Source organism: Balaenoptera physalus (genome assembly GCF_965194825.1).
Source record: "Balaenoptera physalus genome assembly, chromosome: 13".
Lineage (NCBI taxonomy): Eukaryota > Metazoa > Chordata > Mammalia > Artiodactyla > Balaenopteridae > Balaenoptera > Balaenoptera physalus.
This window is the reverse complement of record NC_138892.1, coordinates 62,963,138-62,983,936: the sequence shown is the minus strand read 5'-3', so window position 1 is coordinate 62,983,936 and position 20,799 is coordinate 62,963,138. Positions and strand designations below refer to the sequence as shown.

At 56.8% G+C, this 20,799-nt stretch overlaps 2 protein-coding genes across 3 annotated transcripts in view; both read right to left on the bottom strand.

Moving 5' to 3' along the window:
* Positions 1 to 2: 2 nt before the first annotated feature.
* TMDD1 (transmembrane and death domain 1) lies at positions 3 to 1,856 on the bottom strand. Its single transcript, XM_082421484.1, has one exon. It carries the CDS (start codon positions 1,698 to 1,700, stop codon positions 780 to 782), a length of 921 nt encoding a protein of 306 aa, XP_082277610.1. The 5' UTR covers positions 1,701 to 1,856; the 3' UTR covers positions 3 to 779.
* The window catches only part of FIGNL2 (fidgetin like 2), a 30,161-nt gene continuing 11,214 nt past the window's right edge, over positions 1,853 to 20,799 (bottom strand). Inside the window, exon 2 of one of the 2 annotated variants that reach the window (XM_082421354.1) lies at positions 1,853 to 8,755. In XM_082421354.1, coding sequence (XP_082277480.1) covers positions 6,774 to 8,744 — 1,971 coding nt within the window. In that variant the 5' untranslated portion in view covers positions 8,745 to 8,755 and the 3' untranslated portion in view covers positions 1,853 to 6,773. Of the gene's footprint in view, positions 11,978 to 20,799 lie in introns of those variants that run through there. The other variant, XM_082421353.1, reaches the window with a different exon arrangement.

The window sequence follows — 20,799 nt, the reverse complement described above, 5'->3', positions numbered from 1 at the left end:
CTCCCACCCAGCAGGACCCCACAGCTGTCCTCTCCCCTTCCTCTGGCAGGGGCACAGTCTGAGCAGGGTCTGTGTGAGGGCTCACCCAGGCTCAGCTCCCCTGATGGGCGGGCGGTGCCCCAGACACTCAGGTGGGTGGGAAAAGTTTGGGGCTCCAGGTAGAGCTTCAGGAGGCCTTGCCTGACTGGAGAGAGCAGCTTGGAGGCAGCAGGCCCTGGAAGTGGGCACACCTCTAGCTGTGCCGCCCACAGCCCATTCCAGCAGGGCCTCAGAATAAACGGAAATTCTGCACCTTGTTCCGGTCCCCATCCTGTTTCTCCAGCTCCCTTACTGCTCACGGATCATTCCCTCTGGAGCTCAAACTTTTGGCTCAGGCAGCTCTGGATGCAAACACCTGACTATGCCACTAACTAGTTGTGGCCAGTTTCCTTATGTGTAATTGAGATAATACCTTATAACCTTGGGTTTTGAAGATTATATCAAATATTGTAGCATGTAACTTCTTAGCCTAGGGCCTGGCACACAGTTAGTGCTCAATAAATGGTAGCTCTTCTTAGTGGAAGAATAAGTGCGAGACAAAGAAGGAACTAAAGCTGACAAGAATTGGGAGGGTCTGCCCTCCCGGGGAGACTGGCACCGGAGGCCCTCCTCTTCCACTGGCTGCCCCGCTGGCTATGCCGGCCATTTCCAACCAACAAACCGATCGCTCCCACTTTCGCGTATTTCGTAACTTTTATAATATGTCAAAGGCAGCACGCCACCAGGATTGTGCTCCCATTTCACGGCCGGGGACACAGAGGCAAGGGGATATCTGGCCCACCTGCAGCCCAGGCCCCCGGGGATGCGAGGGGCTCTGCAGTCAAGAGCGGCTCCTCTTCCCCGCAGCCGGGCGCCCCGGCGGGCCGGAGCAGGGGAGGGCCAGGCGGCCGGAGGCTGTGGGGCCGCGCCCCGTCGCCGTCGCCGCCCGTGATCCACGGCGTGAGCAGGATGAGCAACGCCCCGGCGCCCAGCGCCCCTCCGAAGCCGGTGAGGAAGCCGAGCGCCAGCGGCCCGGCCCAGCCCGTGGGGCTCCGCTCGTACGGAGCCTGGGGCAGTCGCTCCACGATCAGCTCCAGCTCGTCCCAGTTGGGCTCGGGGACAGAGGAGCGGCGGGGGCGCAGGGCCGGGGCCGGGATGGGGGCAGCGGGGGCGCCGGCTGGGGGCAGGTAGCTCTGCCCGAACTTGCGCAGCTGCAGCGTCGCCTGCTGGTGGAGGTTCTTGCCCAGCTCCCGGGCCACGTCCGGGCGGCCGCTGCGCCGCAGGGCCCGGGCCACGCGGTCCCACGACAAGGACGGGGCCTCGGCAGCCAGCCAGGCCGCCAGTCCCTCCCGGCAGCCGTCGGACACGTTCGCGGGCTCGGTCGCCCGGCCCGCCGGCTCCCCCCCCGCCTCGCGCCGCCGCCGCCGCCGCCCCGGTGCCGCCGAGGTGGGCACCGGCTCGGGCCGCGCCAGCCGGTCCTCCGAAAGCCTGGCCAGCTCGGCCTCGACGTCCGGCTCCGGCGCCTTCAGGAGCGACTGGAAGAGGCCGCACTCCTCCGGAGTCAGCAGCTCTGCCAGGCGGACGGCCGCGTGAGGGCCCATGGCGTCCACGGCCCCCGCCGGAGCCAGCGCCCAGCCCCAGAGCGCCAGGGCCAGGGCCCCCGCCGGACCCCGCGCAGCCATCACCGGGTGGTGACCACAATCCACGGACTGTGGGGGGAGGGGCTCCGAATGCCCACGGATGGGGGAGGGGCGCCAACACCCACGGATGGTGGCAGGAATGAGGGTCCTACATCTGGGGACTGGGGGCGGGACGAGGGGGACACCCAGGGACGGGAAGGGGGGCCCTCCGACACAGGCAACTTGGAGGAGGAGGATCTGCTAACATCCAGAAACTAGGAATTAAGAGGGGAGGGTCTCACAAAACCCGGGGATTTGAGTGAGAGTTTCCCAATACCCAGGGAGTGGGTGGGGGGGACTCAGTCCCCCAGGAGGCAAGGATCCCGGGCCCTTAGACTGAAATGCCCGCCAGAGGCCTCCGGGCTGTCCCACTAATGTCTCAAACTTAGCAAGTCTCCCACATCTCTTCTAACCCATTTACCGCCCCTCACCCTCCACCAGAAGCCCTAGACCCCTTGCTCTCCTTTATTTCCGATATCCAATCAAGTCCCACATTCTCTTATTACCTGCTAAATACAAAATATGTATAGACTCTACCAGTTCCCGTCCTCCCACGGGTGCATCCAAACCCTCCTCCTCCGTTTGGATAAGGTAAGCTCCTCCTCAAGTCCCCCACCCTCAAGGACTGAACTGGCTTCCTTTCCCCAAGCAAGCTTGGCTCAGGCTCTCCTTTAGATCTTGGACTGCACTCTGCTCTGCCTCAGTCACTCCCCAGCTGACAGGTCCCTTCTGGGACGCCCTCCCTGCCCCCCACACACCCTTTTGCCTTGTCTCTCCATTAGGCACCCCGCCTATGTACTCCCACAGCACGCTGCCGCTCTGCCTGTTTACTGTCTGTCTCCCGCATTAGAGTGTAAGGTCCATCTATTGTCCCCATAGCAACTAGCGCATAATAGTGTTCAGTAAAGATTTGTTGAATCAGTGGGTGAACTCTTAACTTGCAAATCAGTCCCTGTCCACCGGCCACTAACCCCCTCCCCGCCCCACACACGCAGGCTTCATCGTGGAGCCTCAGCTCTTCACAGGGCATGGAAGGTCCTCCTAGTGCAGCGGTGCAGTTCCATGATTCCTCCCACTTCTCCCCACTCCTGCCCTCACTTTATGCTCTTGTAACAAGTCACAGGTATGGTGCAGTTTCCAGCCTCCATAGCTTTGTCAGGCTGTACCCACCCAATCCTGTCCAGGAAGTTTTTCTGACCCATCACTACCACTACCACCGCGAGTCAGGATCTTTTCTGGGCATTCTTGAGATAGCCTATGCATCGTCCATCGGGACACTTATCTGGAAACTAACTAATTCGAGGATTTAGTCAACATTTACTCAGTGTCTTCTATGCGTACCAAATACTGTGCCAGATGTGAGAACATAAAAATTTTGATACGGCCCCTCCTCAAGCAGCTTTATCCAGTTGTATTTTCAAACGATCCATTTTTGAGCTTTTCCCACCCTGTACTGTGGGCTCTCCAGAATGGTGGCTGTGCTTAACCATTTCTGTATCCTCAGTGCTACGTGGTGTCTGCACAGAGCAGGTGTGTAATAAACCAACTAGAGTGCAAGGGGGGGGTCGGGACCTCCAAGGGCCGAGAGGGTTGGGGTCGGTGAGCCCTGGGGCAATGCCCTGGAGCCCCCATGTCCAGGTACACCAGCTGTTTCTCTTGGAGGGGAAACTGCTTTGCAGGGTCTGGCCTTGGGCTTGCTTTGCCTCCTGAAAGTCCTGGGTATGCCCTTAGCCTGAGCCCGAGGAAGCCAGGGGGCCTACGTCCCTTGCGCTCCGGTGCATTGTCAATAATTTTGCTCAGCGCATTCAAGACCTCAGGAAGTTGTGGGTCAAAACCTCTCCTGGGCATCTCCATATAGCTTTTTCAGCAAGATGTTCCTTCCTAGTTTTCTGTGTCCCAGTTTATGATGAGCTGTCAGAGTTGGGGACTGACAAATAGATGGTGGCAGGCAAAGGATCCCATGTGACCTGAAAGACTGGAACACACTGTGTCCACACCCTGCCCTCTGTCCACTTTCCTTCCGTCCAAGGATGGAATACAAGTACGATCCTAGCTCTGGCCAGCAAGGGCTGCTGTCCAGGTTCTGAGCGAAACTTCCTCTTCAGCCCCGCTTTCCTCCATGCATACATCTATTCATTCATTCACTCATTCAACAAACATATGAGCCCTTCTTTATCCCTCATGATTCAGAGCTCTGGGGATATGTCAGCCCCAATTCTGAGCCTCTAAGAGCTCAGAATTGCAGGCTTTTCATCCGGTGGCCTCAGTGCCCAGCACATGGTGGGTCCTTGCTGTGCCAGTGAGTAACAGGAGTCCCACAGTCATGTTTCGCTGAAGGAAAAGAAACACCCACAGAGCCACACCCATGGCTCCAGCAGACCTGGAAGCCCAAGCATTCCCCAGAGGGCTCCCCACATCCTGCTGCCCCCAAGAAATCCTCTGGAAACCACGTATCATCGTTTTAATACTGTGTAATACTTTCTTTTAAAATACAGTCTTTTCTGAGGTAGACAGACCAAACTGCAGAGCATCGTCAGACAGGAGATAAATACGTCCATGTACAACACGCATCAAAATGAGGTAGAAATGGTTACAGCTGGAGGAGAGGACCCCAACCCCAATCTGGGCAGAGGAAGGAGAGGGCCAGCTTGCCCTCCCCCCATCCCTGCCCCTGGATTCTTTGGTATGCCCCCCCAAACATTGCCAGAGCTGGACCTGCCCTTCCCCACCCGCCGCAGTGCCCCTGAGGTAGGTGCTATAGACTGGAGGCTGTCTCCTTGTGCAAAGCTCCCCGAGGCCAGGAGAGGAGGCAGTGGGGGCCCTGGGTCCTGGTCAGTGAGCTCTTCCCCCAACCCCCAGAGCTGCCTGCCTCTTGAAGGGAAGGCTGGGATCCCAACCCCACCTCCCCAATGCCCTCCACCCCCCCCATACACACATACACACCTGAGAGGACCTGCTCACTCCCTGCTCCCCGCAAGGGCCTTTCAGAGCCAAGACCCTGCACCCACTGCTTCTGAGGCACCAAAGCCCTGCGATCAGCCAGCTCCAAGGAGTGGAAGGCCAGGGACCAAGGGGGGAAAGGGGGGGAAACAGAGCAGCTTTCCTGTTAGCACTCCTAAGCCAGCACAGGCCCTCAGCACCTTGGCACCTGAAATGTCCCCCATGGACTTCCTTCCAGCTAGTAGTGGGAGGTGGTACAGAGACTGGAGGAGCTGTAAGGGTGGCGAGGAACAGGAAAGGCGGCTGGGGCGGGAGAAAGAAGAGTTGGGGTGACAGCTTGTCCCCCCCACCTTTGGACCAAAGGTCAGAGTTGTGAAATGGGCTCCCTGAGGGGGAGGGGCAAACTGCCAAAGCCCCATCAAAGGAGAGTTAGTGGGAAGAAGAAGAATACGGGTTCTCACGAGGAAGGGCGCCCAAGCCTCGGCTTCCGGGGGAAAGTTTGGGTGGGACTGAGAATAAACCCCCAATGTTTATTCAGGGGAACACAGCCTGCCCATCTCTTTCACCCTCTCATAGCCCCTGGAGCTCTAGACCTAGGACCCTACGAGAATGGGAGAGGTACAAGTCCCCACAGAACCTTCTCCTGTAACGGATGCTCATTCACCCCTCCTCAGGGCCTCCCAGAAGGCCCGGGAGGCGGAGTCTGTAGTCAGTTTTGTGCCCAACCACACTTGTGGCCAGACTATCTTCCCTCCCAAGGAAATCTCCTTAGCGTAAGTTACAGGAGACCTCTGCCTAGACAAGGGCCAGGTGGGGTGACCTCTCTGGGGACTTTCTGCCTGGGTCATCTTCCCATTTGGGCCCTCTCAGCCTACTTTCTGGGTCTGGGGCAGGCAGTAGACAAGGGCATCCCAACTCTGGATAACCAACCCCCCACAGAAAACACCCCACTAAGCTGAGGGTGAGGGGTGGGCCCAGCAGGAAGGGCACAAGACCCACCTCCTCCCAAATTCCACAACCCAATCCCCCTCACCCCTACCTACAACCTTGGACCTGAGCAGGAAGCCCTAGCAATACATTCTGCTTCTGTCCCAAGAAGCACAGGGGTTTAAGTGTGGCCTCTGGGTCTTCCTCTCCTCTTCCCCACTCAGAAAGGTCTCACTTTCTGAGTCTTCTGGGAGAACTTGTTTCCCTGGGGGTGAAGGGGTGGGTGGGGACACACACAGGAGAGCAGCCAAAATCTAACATTCTTTCTGAGGTCAGTTTCTTCCTGAGTTGTCAAAAGAAAAAGAAAAACAGCAAATTCTACACATCTTACAAAAATAAGAGGCCTAAAATATTAAACAAGCTACATTTCTGGGATTTCCCCCCTCAAAAACAAACAACAACAAAAAACCCTTCTTTGGGTGGTTTTTTCTTTTTTCTTTTCTTTTTTTTTTTTTTTTTTTTGCTTGACTCCCACAGACCCAAGGTTTCAGCTGGGTGAGGGATACGGGGTGGGAGGGGACTCCCTACCCCTCCTCTTCAGCCCCTAGACCTCCATATCTCCTGAAAAGGACACTGCAGTCTTTGAATGTGAGGGACAGAAGGCAGGGAGAGGGACCAAGAGACAAGAGGGGCTGGAGAGCAAGGGATGGAGACAGAAGCACAGAGGGTGATAGATGGAGAGACAGGGGAGGGAGAAGCAAAAGAGAAACAGGGCCAGCGCGGGGCGGGGGGATGGGGGGGAGGTATGGTCAGTGACAAAGCGACGGGGAAAGAAAACTACGCGAACGCAGAGAAAGGGGGAAGTGGAAGAGGGGGAGGGAGCCATTCAGAGAGCAAGGAGACAAAAGGATTGTGGCGAGAGAGCAGGAGTTCCTTCAGCCCCCGGGCCGGCCGTCCGCGGGGCGGAGATGGCGAGCTTCCCGTCCACAATAAATAGGAAAAACCTGAGTACACAGCGCATACGGCATCTATCTGCCTAGCAGAAGCATTTTCCTTCCCACGAACAAAAACCATCCACCGGCAGCCCCCTTCTCTCCCCCACCCCATATCCCTCACTCCGCACCCCCCAGCCCGGTGGGGTTAAAGACGTCCCTCCCGAACAGAGGGGCGGGGAGGGGGCGGCGGCTCCCGCGGCCTCACGGAGCGCCTTCAGTGTCCGAAGCCGTACATTTTGTCCCACTCCACGAACGAGTCCAGCTCCTTGGGCGAGGCCCTAGGGCCCACCTTGGGCAGCGCCGCCTCCAAGTCCTTGTAGGAGAGGGGGCGCTGCAGCCCCGGGAGGCCCGCCCCGGCCGCCGCCTGCTGGCACAGCTGCCCCAACTCGCCCCCGGAGAAGCCCTGGGTGCCCTGCACCAGGGCCGCCAGCTCCCGCTCGCTCAGCGCGCAGCCCTGCTGGGCCAGCGCCCGCTGCAGGATCTGCCCGCGGGCCGGGCCGTCGGGCAGCGTCACGTAGAAGCGGAGAGCGAAGCGCCGGCGAGTCGCCTCGTCCAGGGCCGCGGGCCGCGAGGTGGTGCCCACGACCAGCACGCCGTCGGCTCCCGCGCCGCAGCCGCCGTCCAGGCAGGCCAGGAGCGGCGCCTGCAGCGCGCCCGCGGCGGTCGCGCCGTCCTCCCGAGCCGACAGCAGCGCGTCCACCTCGCTGATGAGGAGCACGGCGGGCGGGCGGCAGCGCGCAGCCGCGAAGGCGGCCTGGAGGAGGCGCGCGCCCTCAGCAGAGCCCGGCGCGGCAAGCGTGGCTCCGCGCAGGCGCAACAGCGTTGCGCCCAGCTGTGTGGCGAGGCAGCGACCCAGCAGCGCTTTGCCGGCGCCCCGCGGCCCAAAGAGCAGCACGGTCCGCGGCGGGCGCGGGCTGCCGGGGTAGGCGGGCGGCCTCAGCAGGGGCCACACCAGCTCCTCCTCCAGCGCCGCCTTGAGCGCGCCCTGGCCCGCCACGTCCGCCCACTGCACCGGCGGCCCGCAGTCCACCATCTTGCTGGTCACCAGCTCCAGGGCCCCCGGGTCCACACCTTTAGGAGGCTCCCCCGACGGCACCGCGAAGCCCCCGCGGGGAGCCGGCGCCGGGGATCGCTCCGGAAACTTCTCAAAGGGCTCGAGTTGCGGGCCGTAGACGGGGGAGCCCAGGACCTTGAGGGGGACGCCGCCACCGTACTTGCCTGATGCCTCCTCCGCCGCTCCTGGCGGCTTCGCCCGGAACCCGTTGCCCCGACACTCGCCGTTGTCCGCGGCGGGGTAGGAGGCGCCGTCAGCCGCCGGGGCCTTGGCGGGCTCGAAGGCGTACTTGCGGTAGCGGCCCTCGGCGCCTTCGTCGGCGGCCTTGCGCTTCAACGACATCCCGGCCTCCGAGGCCCCCTGGAAGCCGTAGGAGGAGGGCGGTGGCCGGGACGGGGCGGGCGTGGGCAGGGGCGTGGGCGCCGCCAAGCCCGAGGTTAGGTAGGGGGCCGGGGGCGGGGCGGGCGGCGGTGGGAGGGTCCCATAGCCCGGCTGCGCGGCGTAGCCCCCCGCTGGGTAGTTGTACAGAGGCCCAGAGGGGCCGTAGCCCGGCGGGGGCGGGGGCTGCAGGAGCGCGGCCGGGGGCGGCGGGGGCAGCGCGGCGCCGGTCTGCGTACAGTAACCGGGCGCCAGGTATCCCCCGCCGTAGCCCGCCGCGTACTCGGGCGCCGCCGACGGGCCCCCGCACGCGTTGCCGGCGTAGAGGGGTTCAGGCAGGTTACCGGCTAAAACCGGGGAACCCCCGAGGCCCCCGGAGCCGCCCCCAGTGCCCGACTTGGTTCCCGGGAGGCCCTCGTGGAGCGAGGCCAAGGGGTAGGGGGTCTCCGGCCCCGGCCAGGGCTCGGGGTCCCCCTTGGCGCCGTTGAGGAAGGCGGCGTCGCCGTAGCCGCCCAGGGTGGGGCGCTCGTAAGGCGAGTCCAGGACCCCCGAGTACTTCTCTGCGTAGCGCTTGAGGAGGTTGGAGGCAGTGAGGGCAGAGATGTCGTCGTGTGCCCAAGCATAGTGGCAGCGCTGGCGACCCCCGGGGGGCAACTCCAACTTGTGGGCCGGCGACGGGGTGGTGGAGGAGACGTCCAGGTGCTGCTCTGGCCACTGGTTGAGGGGCTGGGCGTGTTCCGGTGTCCAGTGCATCTTCGACAGAGCTTCAGGCAAGAGAGAGGAGAGTCTAGTGAGACCCTGCAGAGCCTCTGAGAACCCGTCGACTGCCAGCCACAGGCCGATCTTCTTAAACCTTAGCTTGGGACAGGTTGGTTTTTCCGGCATCCACCCACACCGTTCCACCCTCCCCAGGCTGTCTTCTGGCACCAGAAACACCATATTTGACTTGTCCCTCATGTCCCACAATTAAAGTTATCTGAAGATACTTTCCGCAGATCCAAGATGGATCTGAAAATGACATGTTTGGCCCTAACTTCACCTTCTAGGTAACAACTATTGTTTTGTCCTGGCCCCTCCAGCCCTGCCCTCTAGGACACATGGTCCTTACTTTTAGACCTGTTGTGGTGAAGGGTCAGGCAATGGGTAGTCCTCCCTTCCCCCGCCCCCAGCCCTGGGAGTAGTCAAACCCAGGTGGGGCTCATTCAGTAACAGATATTTGCTGCACACCCACCATGTGCTAGGCACTACAGGGGCACTGGGGTTGTGTAAAGGCCCCTGGCCTAGCGGTGGCCCCGCAGTCTGATAGTCCTAAGTGCTCTGTTCACCTTAGCCTTCCCTGAGGCTCCAGGGATCCCTTTGGGCCTGAAGTGAGGGATGCCAGTGTCAGTGGCAGCACCATATCGTCCCTGGGAAACCCCAGAGGCTGACCCAGAAGCATTCACTTCCTTTCTACTTGGTTTCTTTTAGTCTCTACCTGATGAAGTTAGAGCACCTGGGTTCCAGACCCAATTCTGCCCATGACGACTGGGTGCCCAGAGCAGGTGCTGCCACCTGCCTCGTTCACAAAATGTTACACCACAGTACAAAAAGTTTGTTTAGAAAAGACATATATGTCTTCTAGAGAAGATGGGACAAAGTTAGTTCACAGCAGTGCGAAGTTAGTGCACATCATAGAAAGTGGGTCACAAATGTGTCTCTGAGCTTCCCAGGAACCAAATAACTCACCTTGCAAAGTAAAAAAAAAAACACCATCATACTCAAAAGAAGCAAAAACGTTCCTGGCATAGAGATCATGGAACTTTTTTTCATGGACCTCAGGAAGCCGACCGGTGAGATGTAATAAAAGTGGCCTCTTCAGTGGCCGTGCCGTAAACACGGCAGAAGTGTTAACACGGCTGTTTTGTACACTGTCCCTCAGCACCAGTCCAGGCGTGGGCCACACTGGTAAAAGGGATTCAAGGCCTGGGAAACAGCACTCTCCAGGCATATGGCTCCAATTGGTTGGCCTGATCTGAGGATAACATCTCAAAGACTAAATGGGCCCACGACATGCCAGAGAAGATTTTTGCTGATGATTATTTTTCAAACCTAAGCTTTTGATAAGACAAGTTAACCTTACAGGTTCAATATTCTTTCTTCAACAAAATTTTATCGAGGGACTTCCCTGGTGGCACAGTGGTTAAGAATCTGCCTACCAATGCAGGGGACATGGGTTTGAGCCCTGGTCCAGGAACATCCCACATGCCACGGAGCAACTAAGCCTGCGTGCCACAACTACTGAGCCTGCACTCTAGAGCCTGCGATCCACAACTACTGAGCCTGCATGCCACAACTACTGAAGCCCGCACGCCCTAGAGGCCATGCTCTGCAACAAGAGAAGCCACTGCAATGAGAAGCCCGCGCACCGCGACGAAGAGCAGCCCCCACTCGCCGTAACTAGAGAAAGCCTGCGCGCAGCAACGAAGACCCAACGCAGCCATAAATAAATAAAATTAAAAAAAAATTTTTTTTTTATTGAGCACATACTAAGAGCTGCGCTGGGCATGGGGGCAGGTTGAAAGGTGAATATGATGGTTCAACCAGGTGGAGGAGACAGACAACATCCTTTATGAGGTGGGAAAACAGAGGTGTGTGCCAAGAGCTCTAGGGCTCAGGGGAACGTGCCATGCCTGGTTGAGAAGGCCTCACCAGGGAGGGGTATCTTTGCTAGACCTTGAAGGGTGAGAGACCAAAACTGACCAGACCGGCTGGAGGGTTCCAGCCCCTTCAAAGATGCAGAGCACAGTGCGTTGAGAAAGCCAGGGCTGGAATAGTTCATATGCCCTCTCTCCTCCTTCAAGATGCCTTACTGCCACCTTCTGGAAAATCATAATAAATCTACAAATCTACCACGTCTATGATGTGAACTGTGCCCCTTTAGAAGTAGGGCTCCTGTGCAGTGCACAACCTACATAACCATATGCTGTAAGCCTAGGGGGAGCACCAAGAACTGTTGGGTCCCTGGAGCCTTGCAAGTGGGTATATGTGGGGGGAGTGGTAGAAGAAGAGGCTGAAAGTAATCAGACCGCTTCTCAGGCTCTCCACAGTTGCCCTTACTTGCAGCAGCCTGACTGTATCACCTCTTATGGCTGTAACCTGATGTCAGTGGGTGAGGACAGTCTTTGAAAATAAAACTATTTACTCGCATCCCCGCTGCCCTAGGGAAGGCATGAGCCACGGATACTAAATCTTTAAAAGAGGAGTTCTTAGATTTGTTTCGCCTCCATCTGAGAGGTGATCCTGGCCACCAATGGCGGGAGAGCAGAGCAGAGACAGCAGAACTGAGGGTGAGGTCTGAGGGATGCAGATATGCAGCTCCTACTGAGGGGTCTCCAAAGAACAGAGGCTTCACCTATTGTCAAAGAGGTAATGTCCTGGGATATCAGAAATCCCAAGTGGTTCTACTTGCAGGGTCATATGTGGTAACGTCAGAGTCATACAAATGCAAAAATTGTGTTATGATGTAGCCCCCCAAACCTGTTTTTTTTTAATTCACTATTATCTGTGAATATAGATAAGGAGCTTTGGCTCCTTAATATAGGGGAAAGAGATTTGAACTTGATGAGAGCACTTTCCCTGAACTTATTAAACTGGGCATGCTGGGGGTAAAGGGTGGCCCCTCGCAGAAGGACATACATAGACACAGCAAGGAAAGCTCTGGGTCTGGACTTGTTCACACACATTTCCCTCACCCACTGCCAGATCCGCTGTTCCTCCTCGTCGCTGTCATGCAGTATCCTCCCTGCCCCTCTCAGCCAGCTCCTGCCCTGGCCTGCAGCCGCCTTCACTCAGGTCCCCACTCTCCAGACCAAGCACTCAGGCCCTGGGCCGCATTGAACCACTCCACCTCAGCCATTGTGGACTCCAGGAACCCACTACCTCTGGCCCTCCAAACCTGTCCTCCCAGCTGCACACCCGTCTATCTCATCTGCTCCGGGCTCAGCCCCTTCCAGGCTCTCCTAGCCCCTGCCCAAAGGGGCCCTTGTCCACCGCAGCACGTCCCACCCACTTTGAGATTGTCTCTTCCCTCAATCCCCTCAGATACTGGCCTTCCGCTTCAGGCCGTTCTCTTCCATTTTCGCCAGGGGCACGTCTCCCTCACCTCTGGCCTTCTATTTTCACCTTTATCTACATCTGCATCCATTTTGCAGGCCAGGCGGCCTGAGGGTCCCTCCACCCCAACCCGTGACCCCATCTGGCCCAGGCTGGGACCTTGCCCCGTTAATTAACTATTCTTCCCCACTACCATGGCCTGCCTCCATCCCCACAGCAAGCTTAATTCTTTCCCATTTTCAAAAAGACTTCCTGTACCCTAAGTCCCCCACTAACTACCAGCCCATCGCTCTTGCCCTTCTCCTTCATTCTTCCCTCAAGCATCACTCTCTGCCTGCAGTGATAGCAGAGGAGAGCATGCAGTCTCCCTGCCCTCACCCTCAGGCCAGGCCAGTCACAGCCCTCTCCTCTCACACGGGGTGGGGGGGTGGGGGGCGGGGCCTGCCTGTGGCCCGCCCAAGCTGCTGCTAGTCAGCCTTCCGCACGAGCTGGAGGGATCTCCCCTGGAGGGGGACCCCAGCTCCTTCCCAGGTTACGTCAGCTGAGCTACACATGACGGAAGGCCTGGGGGACTCGGGGGAAGGTATGGGTTTTGAACCAGAGAAACCTGGGTTTGAATCCAGGCTCAAACACTTACGGCGTGAGCCTGAGCAGGCTGCCTAACCTCACTGAAGCTCAATTTCTCCATCTGTTAAAGGGCATAACATATGCCTTGCAGAATGGCCATGAGGATTTAAAAAGATAACATAAGTACACAGTCCAGCGTCGGATATAAAGTAGAATGACAAATGGTACAATTAGGAACCTGAGCAGCGGCCCAACCTTGCTGAATGAATCCGAACAAGTCACTTCCCCTTGGGGTTGGGGGAATGTGAAGAATGTTCCAGCTCTGATATGACAGACTGGTCCTTATGCCATTTCCTCTCTGTCCCCACTGGGGGCAGAGCCAGCCCCTTCTCTGTGCTTTATGCACTGTCTTGTGTAGCCCTCACAACAGCCCAATGAGAAATACTACTGTCATCATCCCCATTTGGCAGATGAAGAGACTGAGGTACAGAGAGATTAATACATCCCTAAGGTCACACAGCTGTTACCCAGGGGAGCAGGATTCAGACCCCAGCAGTCTAACTACAGGGCCCAGGCCTTGACCTCTTGGCTGCACTATCTCCCTGGTCTAGCCCTTGGTACTTACAGCCAGAGAAAAGCCTGAGGCCATGACACAGCCTCCACCAAGGATCGTTTCCTTGGCCCTAAGGAAACGTGTTTCGGTGTTTACCTGGGAATGTGGCTATGCTTCAAGTGCTGTATGCTTACCCTTCAAACCTGCAGTTGGAAGCACCTCCCCCTGGGGGATCCCAAGTTAACTGTGCCCCACACGCAGAAGATATGTGCCCTCTCACTGCAAAACAGCCCAAGTAGAGCTGTCCCTTCCCCCCCCCCCAACCTTGCCATCTGATAAGCGCTCACACCCCTAGGCTGGGCAGACAGTTCCTTATTTGGGTGTGTGGCCTTCGCTGGGGGTGGCTGGGACTCCGTGGAGAAAACACCACTTTTTGAAACTGTACCCTTTGGGGAGCAAAGGAGGTCAGGCTCCTGAAGCAGCTCTTTCTCTGCAGACCCTTGGAGGCTGGAACTCCACTTGACTCCACACACAGAGTACAGTCCTTTAAACTCATAGGTGGTCCATAAATAGTAACAGAAAGAATTGCTGGATGGAAGGGGAGGAAAGAATCCTATAAAACCCTCCCCTCATTTGTAGGAAGTCTTCCAGGATCAAAGAGGGAAGTGACTGGGCCTTTACAAATGGCCAAGGCACTCAGTGCACTGATATCAGTCCTCGTGGGCCTCTCCGATCCCCGTGGACCAGGCCCAGGACACTCCGTGCATCAGGTCTAACACAGGCTGTGATAGTGTGATTTACGATAAGAAATATATATGGGTTGGCCAAAGAATTCGTTCGGATTTTTCTGTAACATCTTACAGAAAAGACCGAACGAACTTTCTGGCCAGCCCAATATTTAGTCTTCATCCACTGTTCCTGACTAACAGCTCCCCAAACCCTTGGAATTTCCTAAGCATAAGAGTGACGGGAGCATCTTTCTTTATAATAGTTGGTCTCTTGTCAGAGCTCCTGAAATAGCTTCAGAGCAATAAAGATGAAATTGGTGTCCTGTGATTCCTAACATGCCCCTTTCAACCACACCTGAGTTTATGTTAATGAGGTGATTTTTGGAAAGCTCCTAGGAAACCTAAGGATGAAGGCTGGTTGCAAGGGGAAGCAGCCATGATTAGAGGGTTGGAACTTTCAGCGCCCCCCACCCCACCTCCCAGGAAAAGGAGAGGGGCTAAAGATTGAGCTCCATCGCCAGTGGCCAATGGCTTAATCGCTGTTGGCTGTGTAGGAGGCCTCCACAAAAACCCCAGAGGATGGGGTTGGGAGAGCTTCTGGGTTGGCGAACACGTGGAGGTGCTGGGAGGGTGGCTGCTGGGAAAGGGCACGGAAGCTCCATGCATCTTCCCATATACCTGCCTTTTGCATCTCTTCCATCCAGCTGTTCCTGACTTAAATCCTTTTATAATAAACCAATAATCTAGTAAGTAAACTGGTTTCTTGAGCTCCGTGAGCAACTCTAGCAAATTAATCGAACTGGAGGAGGGGGTCGTGGGAACCTCTGATTTACACCCCACTGGTCAGAAGCACAGGTAACAGCCCAGACTCGTGATTGGCATCTGAAGGAAGCAGTCTTGTAGGACTGGGCCCTTAACCGGTGGGAGCTGCCGCTAAGTCCAGTAGATTGTGTCAGAATTGAGTTAAATGTGTAGGACACCCAGCTGGTGTCCCAGAACTGGCTGGTGTTGGAAGTGAAGCAGTGTGAGAGAAAGGGGGACACGCAGGGGGAGAGTGTCTCTCCCTCACACACCCCTCCACCCTCACTCTGACATCTAGAGGCAGCAGACACCCTGAGCTGTCCCTGTGTGACCACGGGCAAGACACCCAACCTCTCCAAGCCTCACTTTCTTCAGCTGTCAAATGAGACGGTGTAGATGATGGACAGCAAACTTGCTCTCACTAGGAACCCTTTAAATGAGTTTTATACAGGCTGAGGTGGGAAGGGACCCCAACCGTGCCATGTCAACACCCCCTTCCGACTCCCTAAGGGGGCCCCTAACACGCCCTCCCCATCTCACAGAAGTTCTCTGGTTCAGAATTCCCTGACCCACAGGGCTGGGGGCGGGGCAGGAAGGAGGGGCAGCTGTGTGGCGGCTCCAGGCCTGGGTGGAGAAGGGCCGATGTCACCCTCCTGGGCCAGCTCCTCGGGCTCCATTATCTCAGCCTGGGACAAAGGGGCTGGAGTGGAGAATCCCATTGTTGGGCCTCGTAAGGAAATCTCATTAATCTATTCACCACGGCTCCCACAGGCCTTTTGTCCCAGGCTTTTTGTCTCCCGCTCACAACTGATGCCCCGGGGGGTCTCTGGCTGCCTGGCAGAGCTTGAAGGGGATGGTTCCCCCATCCACTGGGCCCTGCCCCCTCGTGCCAACCCCCAGTTACTGCAAGAGGAGAGGAGAGGGAGGGCACCCGGGAGCCTCTGGAGGACAGGACAGGTCACCTGCCTCAGCCCTTGCACCCACTATCTAGGAAGCTGTTCCCCCAGCACAGCTGGACCCCCAGCACCCCGCCCTAGACACAGGGCCTAGCATGGGTAGGGCTCAGGAAGTGTTTAGGGGATGAACCAGAGGAGGCCAGAGAGGCAGCTACAAAACTCTGCGCCACAAGGGCCGCAGCCCATTTTCTTCAGGTTCACTGTCTTGTTTCCGTCCAGCCAGCCAAACACTTTCATATACCTTCAGAGTGCCAGCCACTGAGCAGCAGCTGTCACAGGGGCAAAACTGGATCAAACCCTTCCTTGCAACTCTACCATCTCACAGGGAAGATAAGGTGAAAGTGGTTATGGTCATAGGTAGGAAGGGAAGAGAAGAGAAAGGAAAGGAAGAGGGATGGAGAGAAAGAAAAAGAAAGAAAGAAGGGAAGAAAGAGAAGGAAAGAGGAGGAAAGAATGAAAGAGCAAGAAAGAAAAGAAAAGAATTAATACTGGCAGTTGGGCGGCAGTGGAGCCTATTTTCGGTGGGGAATCAGAGCAGCACCTAAAATGGGTCTCTGCAGACAGAAAGCACTGGGGTGTGTTCGCAGCCGAGCTGAGCAGGGAGTGCTGGCACATCCGTGTCATCACTCACCACCCAACACCCCACCTAAGTAGACAGTATTTACAGATGATAAAACTGAGTCCCAGGGAGGAGGTCCTGCTTGCCCAAGGTCAGAAAGAGGGCCTCCTCCTTCTGGCCAGCGTTTTCGCACCTCCACAGGCTCTGGTAAGGCAAGGATACAAATTGAGGAGCAGACCCTGGAGGGGAGCAGGGGTCCACCCAGCAGATCTCAACACTCCCCTCCATGTCCCTAAACTCACTCCTTGGCTGGAAAAATGGAGAACTGGAGCTGGGGAAGGGGGAAGGGAGGGCCATAGGGAGATGAGGAAGGGGTCACATGCCAGGAGGTGGGAATGGTCGGAGCCAAAAGAAACCTGGAAAACAGCCCTGCTCATTCCAGCCTACAGGGCTTTGCTCACCCAGGTCCACTCACTGGAAAGCTCTCCCTGTGCCAACTAGCTCTTTCCCATCTTTCAAGGCCCATGGCAGGTCCTTCCTCCTTCATGCATCCTCCTTGGCCACTCCAGCCCTAACTGACCCCTTGCCTTTTGGGGAGAGCTGGAGAAAGTCCCTCCTGGCAATAAGAACACAGGTTGTTCTTACTCTTGCGCCTGGATCCCATCCCCTTTCAGTGCTCAGGGACTGTGTTCCCTCAACTCTCCCCCCTCCTGCATGATCAGTTTCCCCATCTACTGGGTCATCCTCATCAGCCCGCAAACATGCTGCTCCTTTTCCCATCTTGGGGTCGGGGGAGCTCAAGAGGATCTCTTGATCCCTTTCCAACTACATCCTATTGCACTCTGCTTGCTTTTTACCAAAATAAAAAAACAAAACAAAAGCAAGAAAGAGTTTAAAAGATGCCTATACTACAAGTTCTGATTCCTCCCCTCCCATTCTCTCTTGAACGCCCCCCATCCAGGCTTTCACACCCAGTGTTCCAGCTGTCTGCTTGTGCGCTGTTAAGTCTGACAGTCAGTCAGATGGCCAGTCCTCAGCTCAGCGGCATTGGACTCAGCCGATCCCCCCTCCTTCCGGAAGCTTCTTCACTGGGTGCCCCGCCCCCTCTCCTCCTCCACCTCTTTCAGACCCTCCTTTCACCCCTCCCCTCTGAGCCTTGCTGAGCCCAGGGCTCAGTCCTTGGAGCCTTCTCTCCACATTAATTCCTTGGAGACCCCATCCCGGCTCACGGCCTTGACCATCGGCTGTACACTGAGGATTCTCCAGCCTAGTGTCCCCCCATGCACACCCCACTGGCATAGTCAACCTTCTTCCTGAGCCCTCCCCGCTTAAATGTTTAATGGACATAATTGACATGTCCAAAAATCAAACTCCTGACTTTCTCACCCACCCCCGACCTACCCACCACCCACTACTCCCACCCTGGGTCCTCCCCACCTCAGGAAATGGCAGCCTCATCCCTTCTAGGTGCTCAGGCCAGAAAGCTGGGGGTCACCTCTAACTTCTCTCCTTCACACCTCAGACCAGCAAATCAGACTGGCCCCGGCTTCCAAATCTATCCAAACTGCAGCCACCTCTCACCACTCCGGCGACATCTCTTACCCAGAGGACGGCAGCAGCCTCCCACTCTCCCCTCCCCATGTCCACTCTTGTCCCCCACTCTCTAGTCGCAACGTAGTAGCCACAGGACCTTTGAAAACACGTCTGAGCATGTCATTCTTCTGCCCAGAAGCTTCCAGAGGCTCCTATCTCACTGGGAATAAAAGCCAGGGTCCTCCTAGTAGCCGACCTCATCCCACCTATCTGCTTCCCCTCACCTCCAGGCCTCCCCTCCCACCACTGTCCCCTGGCGCCTCCCCTCCAGTCACACTGGCTTCCTCACTGCTCCCCGCACACTGGCTTTTCTCCCATCTCAGAGGCCCTGGCCTTGCTGCACTCTGTGCCTGAGACACTCTTTCCCCAGATCTCTGCACGGCTCACACCCTCACTCACTCCAGGCCTCTGCTCAACTGTCACCTCATGAGACCCTGACCCCCCAACCTGATGTCCTCTGTAGCACTCATCATAATCTGACCTACTTGTTGCTTTATCTTCTTGTACCCACTGGAAACTTACATGAAAGCAGGTACTTGGTTTTGTTCACTGTCATATCCCAAGCACCTAGGACAGTACCTAGCACACAGTAAGTTCTTAATAGACTCTGTAGAGTGGATGGATGGATGGATGGATGGATGAGAAAAGAGGCTTGAAAGTGCTTCTGTGTCCAAATAAAGAAAAAAATCCAGGTGACTAAATTTGAGCCCACATGAGCTGTTGAGGGTGGCAAGAGGCAAAGCCAGGGAATTACATCAGGAGTGGATGGGGAGGGATTGCCTGGAAGGGGAATCCGTGTCTGTCAACACCAGAGGAAATACCCAGCCCTGATCTGGCTGGAGCTGAAGGACACCCAGCCTCCCAGGGACCCAACCTGGCCTTCTTTTTTTTTTTTTCTTTTTCCCCCAAAAATCTTCCTCCTCCTCTCTTCCCCCAGCCAGGCCTCTGGGAGAGGACAAAAGGGGCAATGGAATTCCCATCAAAGGCCACCGGACACATGGTAAAGAGATCAGGGCCCTTGGGATCCCGCTTCCTCAAGGTAGTAAGGCCTCCCCGCCAGTCTGGCTCCTCTCTGGGATGGGGGTGGCAGGGGGCGTGGGGTGTGCTCTGGCCCCGGACTCCTCATATGTCAAATGCCAAGCAGCAGGAGGCTGGCCAAGCAGCCCCCATCTGGGCTGTGTGTGTGCACACGCGCTGGGGGGAGGGGAGAGTGCAGAAATCCCTGCTTGTGTCCGCGGTCAGGGCCACAGACAAGCTGTGACCATCTGTTGTCGTCTTGAGAGGCCAGGCCAGGGGCCGAGCACCCTTGAGGATAAACCTTCCCTTTCTCCCAGCCTTCTAGTGTTTGCAGAGAACTTGAATAATTACCATTCAGTTTCATCCTCCCGACTTCCCTGCTAGATAAACATATTCTCCCCATTTTACAGAAGAGGAAATGGAGGCTCAGAGAAGGGGGAGTGATTCTCCCAAGGTCACAACAGCTAGTAAGAGGGGAAGCTGAGATTCTCAGCCCATGCTGCCAGCCCCTCCCTATCTCAGCCTTGGCCAAGGTGCCTGGGTGCCAAACACAGGGCCCCCTCAGGGCTAGGCTCTCAGGCACAGCTCCAGCCCAAGCCTGCTCCCCACCCCCTCTTCCAGGAAGCCTTCTAGGACTGACACCCCCAAGGAAGTTCTAAGATGCTTCAAAGTCTAGAGCTCTATACAGCCACTCCTTTCCCACCCTGGGCTGCTGGTCTGTCCCTGGGTATTGGGCCCCCTCACCGGCCAGGACCTCTTAAGGGCCGCTCAGTCACCCACCCGCATTGGGGCTGGGGTGCTCTGACAGACTGGGGAGGGGGCATCGCACGCTGTGAAGAACCCCGTCTAAGGTCACACAGGCAGGAAGGGATCTGCACCCAAGAGCCTGGCTTCCACCTCTGAACACAGCCTCTAATCCTGTGCTGCCCACATCGCAGCTGCTAGCCACAGGGAGCTATTTAAATTCATTAAAAGGTACTAATTATTTAAAATTAAATCACTTATGATTACTTTAATTATTTAAAAATAAAAAATGTATGATTAAAGTGACATTCAATTCAAGGAATTTCCTCGACAGCACTAGCCACACTCCAAGCTCTCACTAGTCACGTGGGGCAGTGGCACCTGCATGGTCAGCGCGGACACAGAGCACCTCCATCACTGCAGAAAGTTCCACGGCACAGTGCTGCTCTCATCCCAGCCGGGACTTGCTTCTGCAGCCGGGGTGCCTCCCACTGCAGCTGCAGCCTCCGCCGCTTGCTCCTGAACTTGAATGGAGTCTCATTTCTTAGGGTCTCCAGGTAAGACATCCCTAGGACTCGGATTCCGTTCCTCAGGACTCCAGCTTCCCCAGGAGCCAGGGAGGGAGGGCAGACGAGCTGAACCCACCACTCCCCGCCAGCCCAGCCTGTCCCGCCTGCCACCAGCAGAGGAGGGGCAGGCTGAAGAGGAGGGGACAGTAGGACAGGGCAGTTTGTCATCTGGCCCTTCAGGCTGTGCTTCCTTCCCTCCCCCGTCAGCGGCTCAACACCCATCCCCCCTCGCCTACCATCCTCATCCTCATCAAATCCCATGGACAGATGGGGGCCGGCAGGGGAAAACGTGACCACTGTGAAAGCACTCTCCAGTGCAACAGAGTCTGGGGGGTCACAGCTGTGTCCCCTGAGGCCTGGCCAGTCCTTCATGCCCGCCCTTGCGTCAGCAGTGAGAGAAGGGGGGGGGGTACTTAGGAATCTTAGTGGGAGATTTAGGAATCTGTAGATGCTGGATTATTCCAGCAGACACAACCCCAGTTAAAAATGCAGTCAGTCATGTGGTCACTCATCCATCCATCCATTCAGCGCACACTGAATAAGTCCCACCACGTCAAGAGGTAATAAGAGGGTGTAAAGATGGACAGGTGGGCTCCCTAACCAGCTTGACCAGGTAGGGACGTGGCTTA

Bases quoted from the DNA above. Each gene is read 5' to 3' on its own strand.
- TMDD1 (XM_082421484.1), bottom strand. From the start codon at position 1,700: ATGGCTGCGCGGGGTCCGGCGGGGGCCCTGGCCCTGGCGCTCTGGGGC.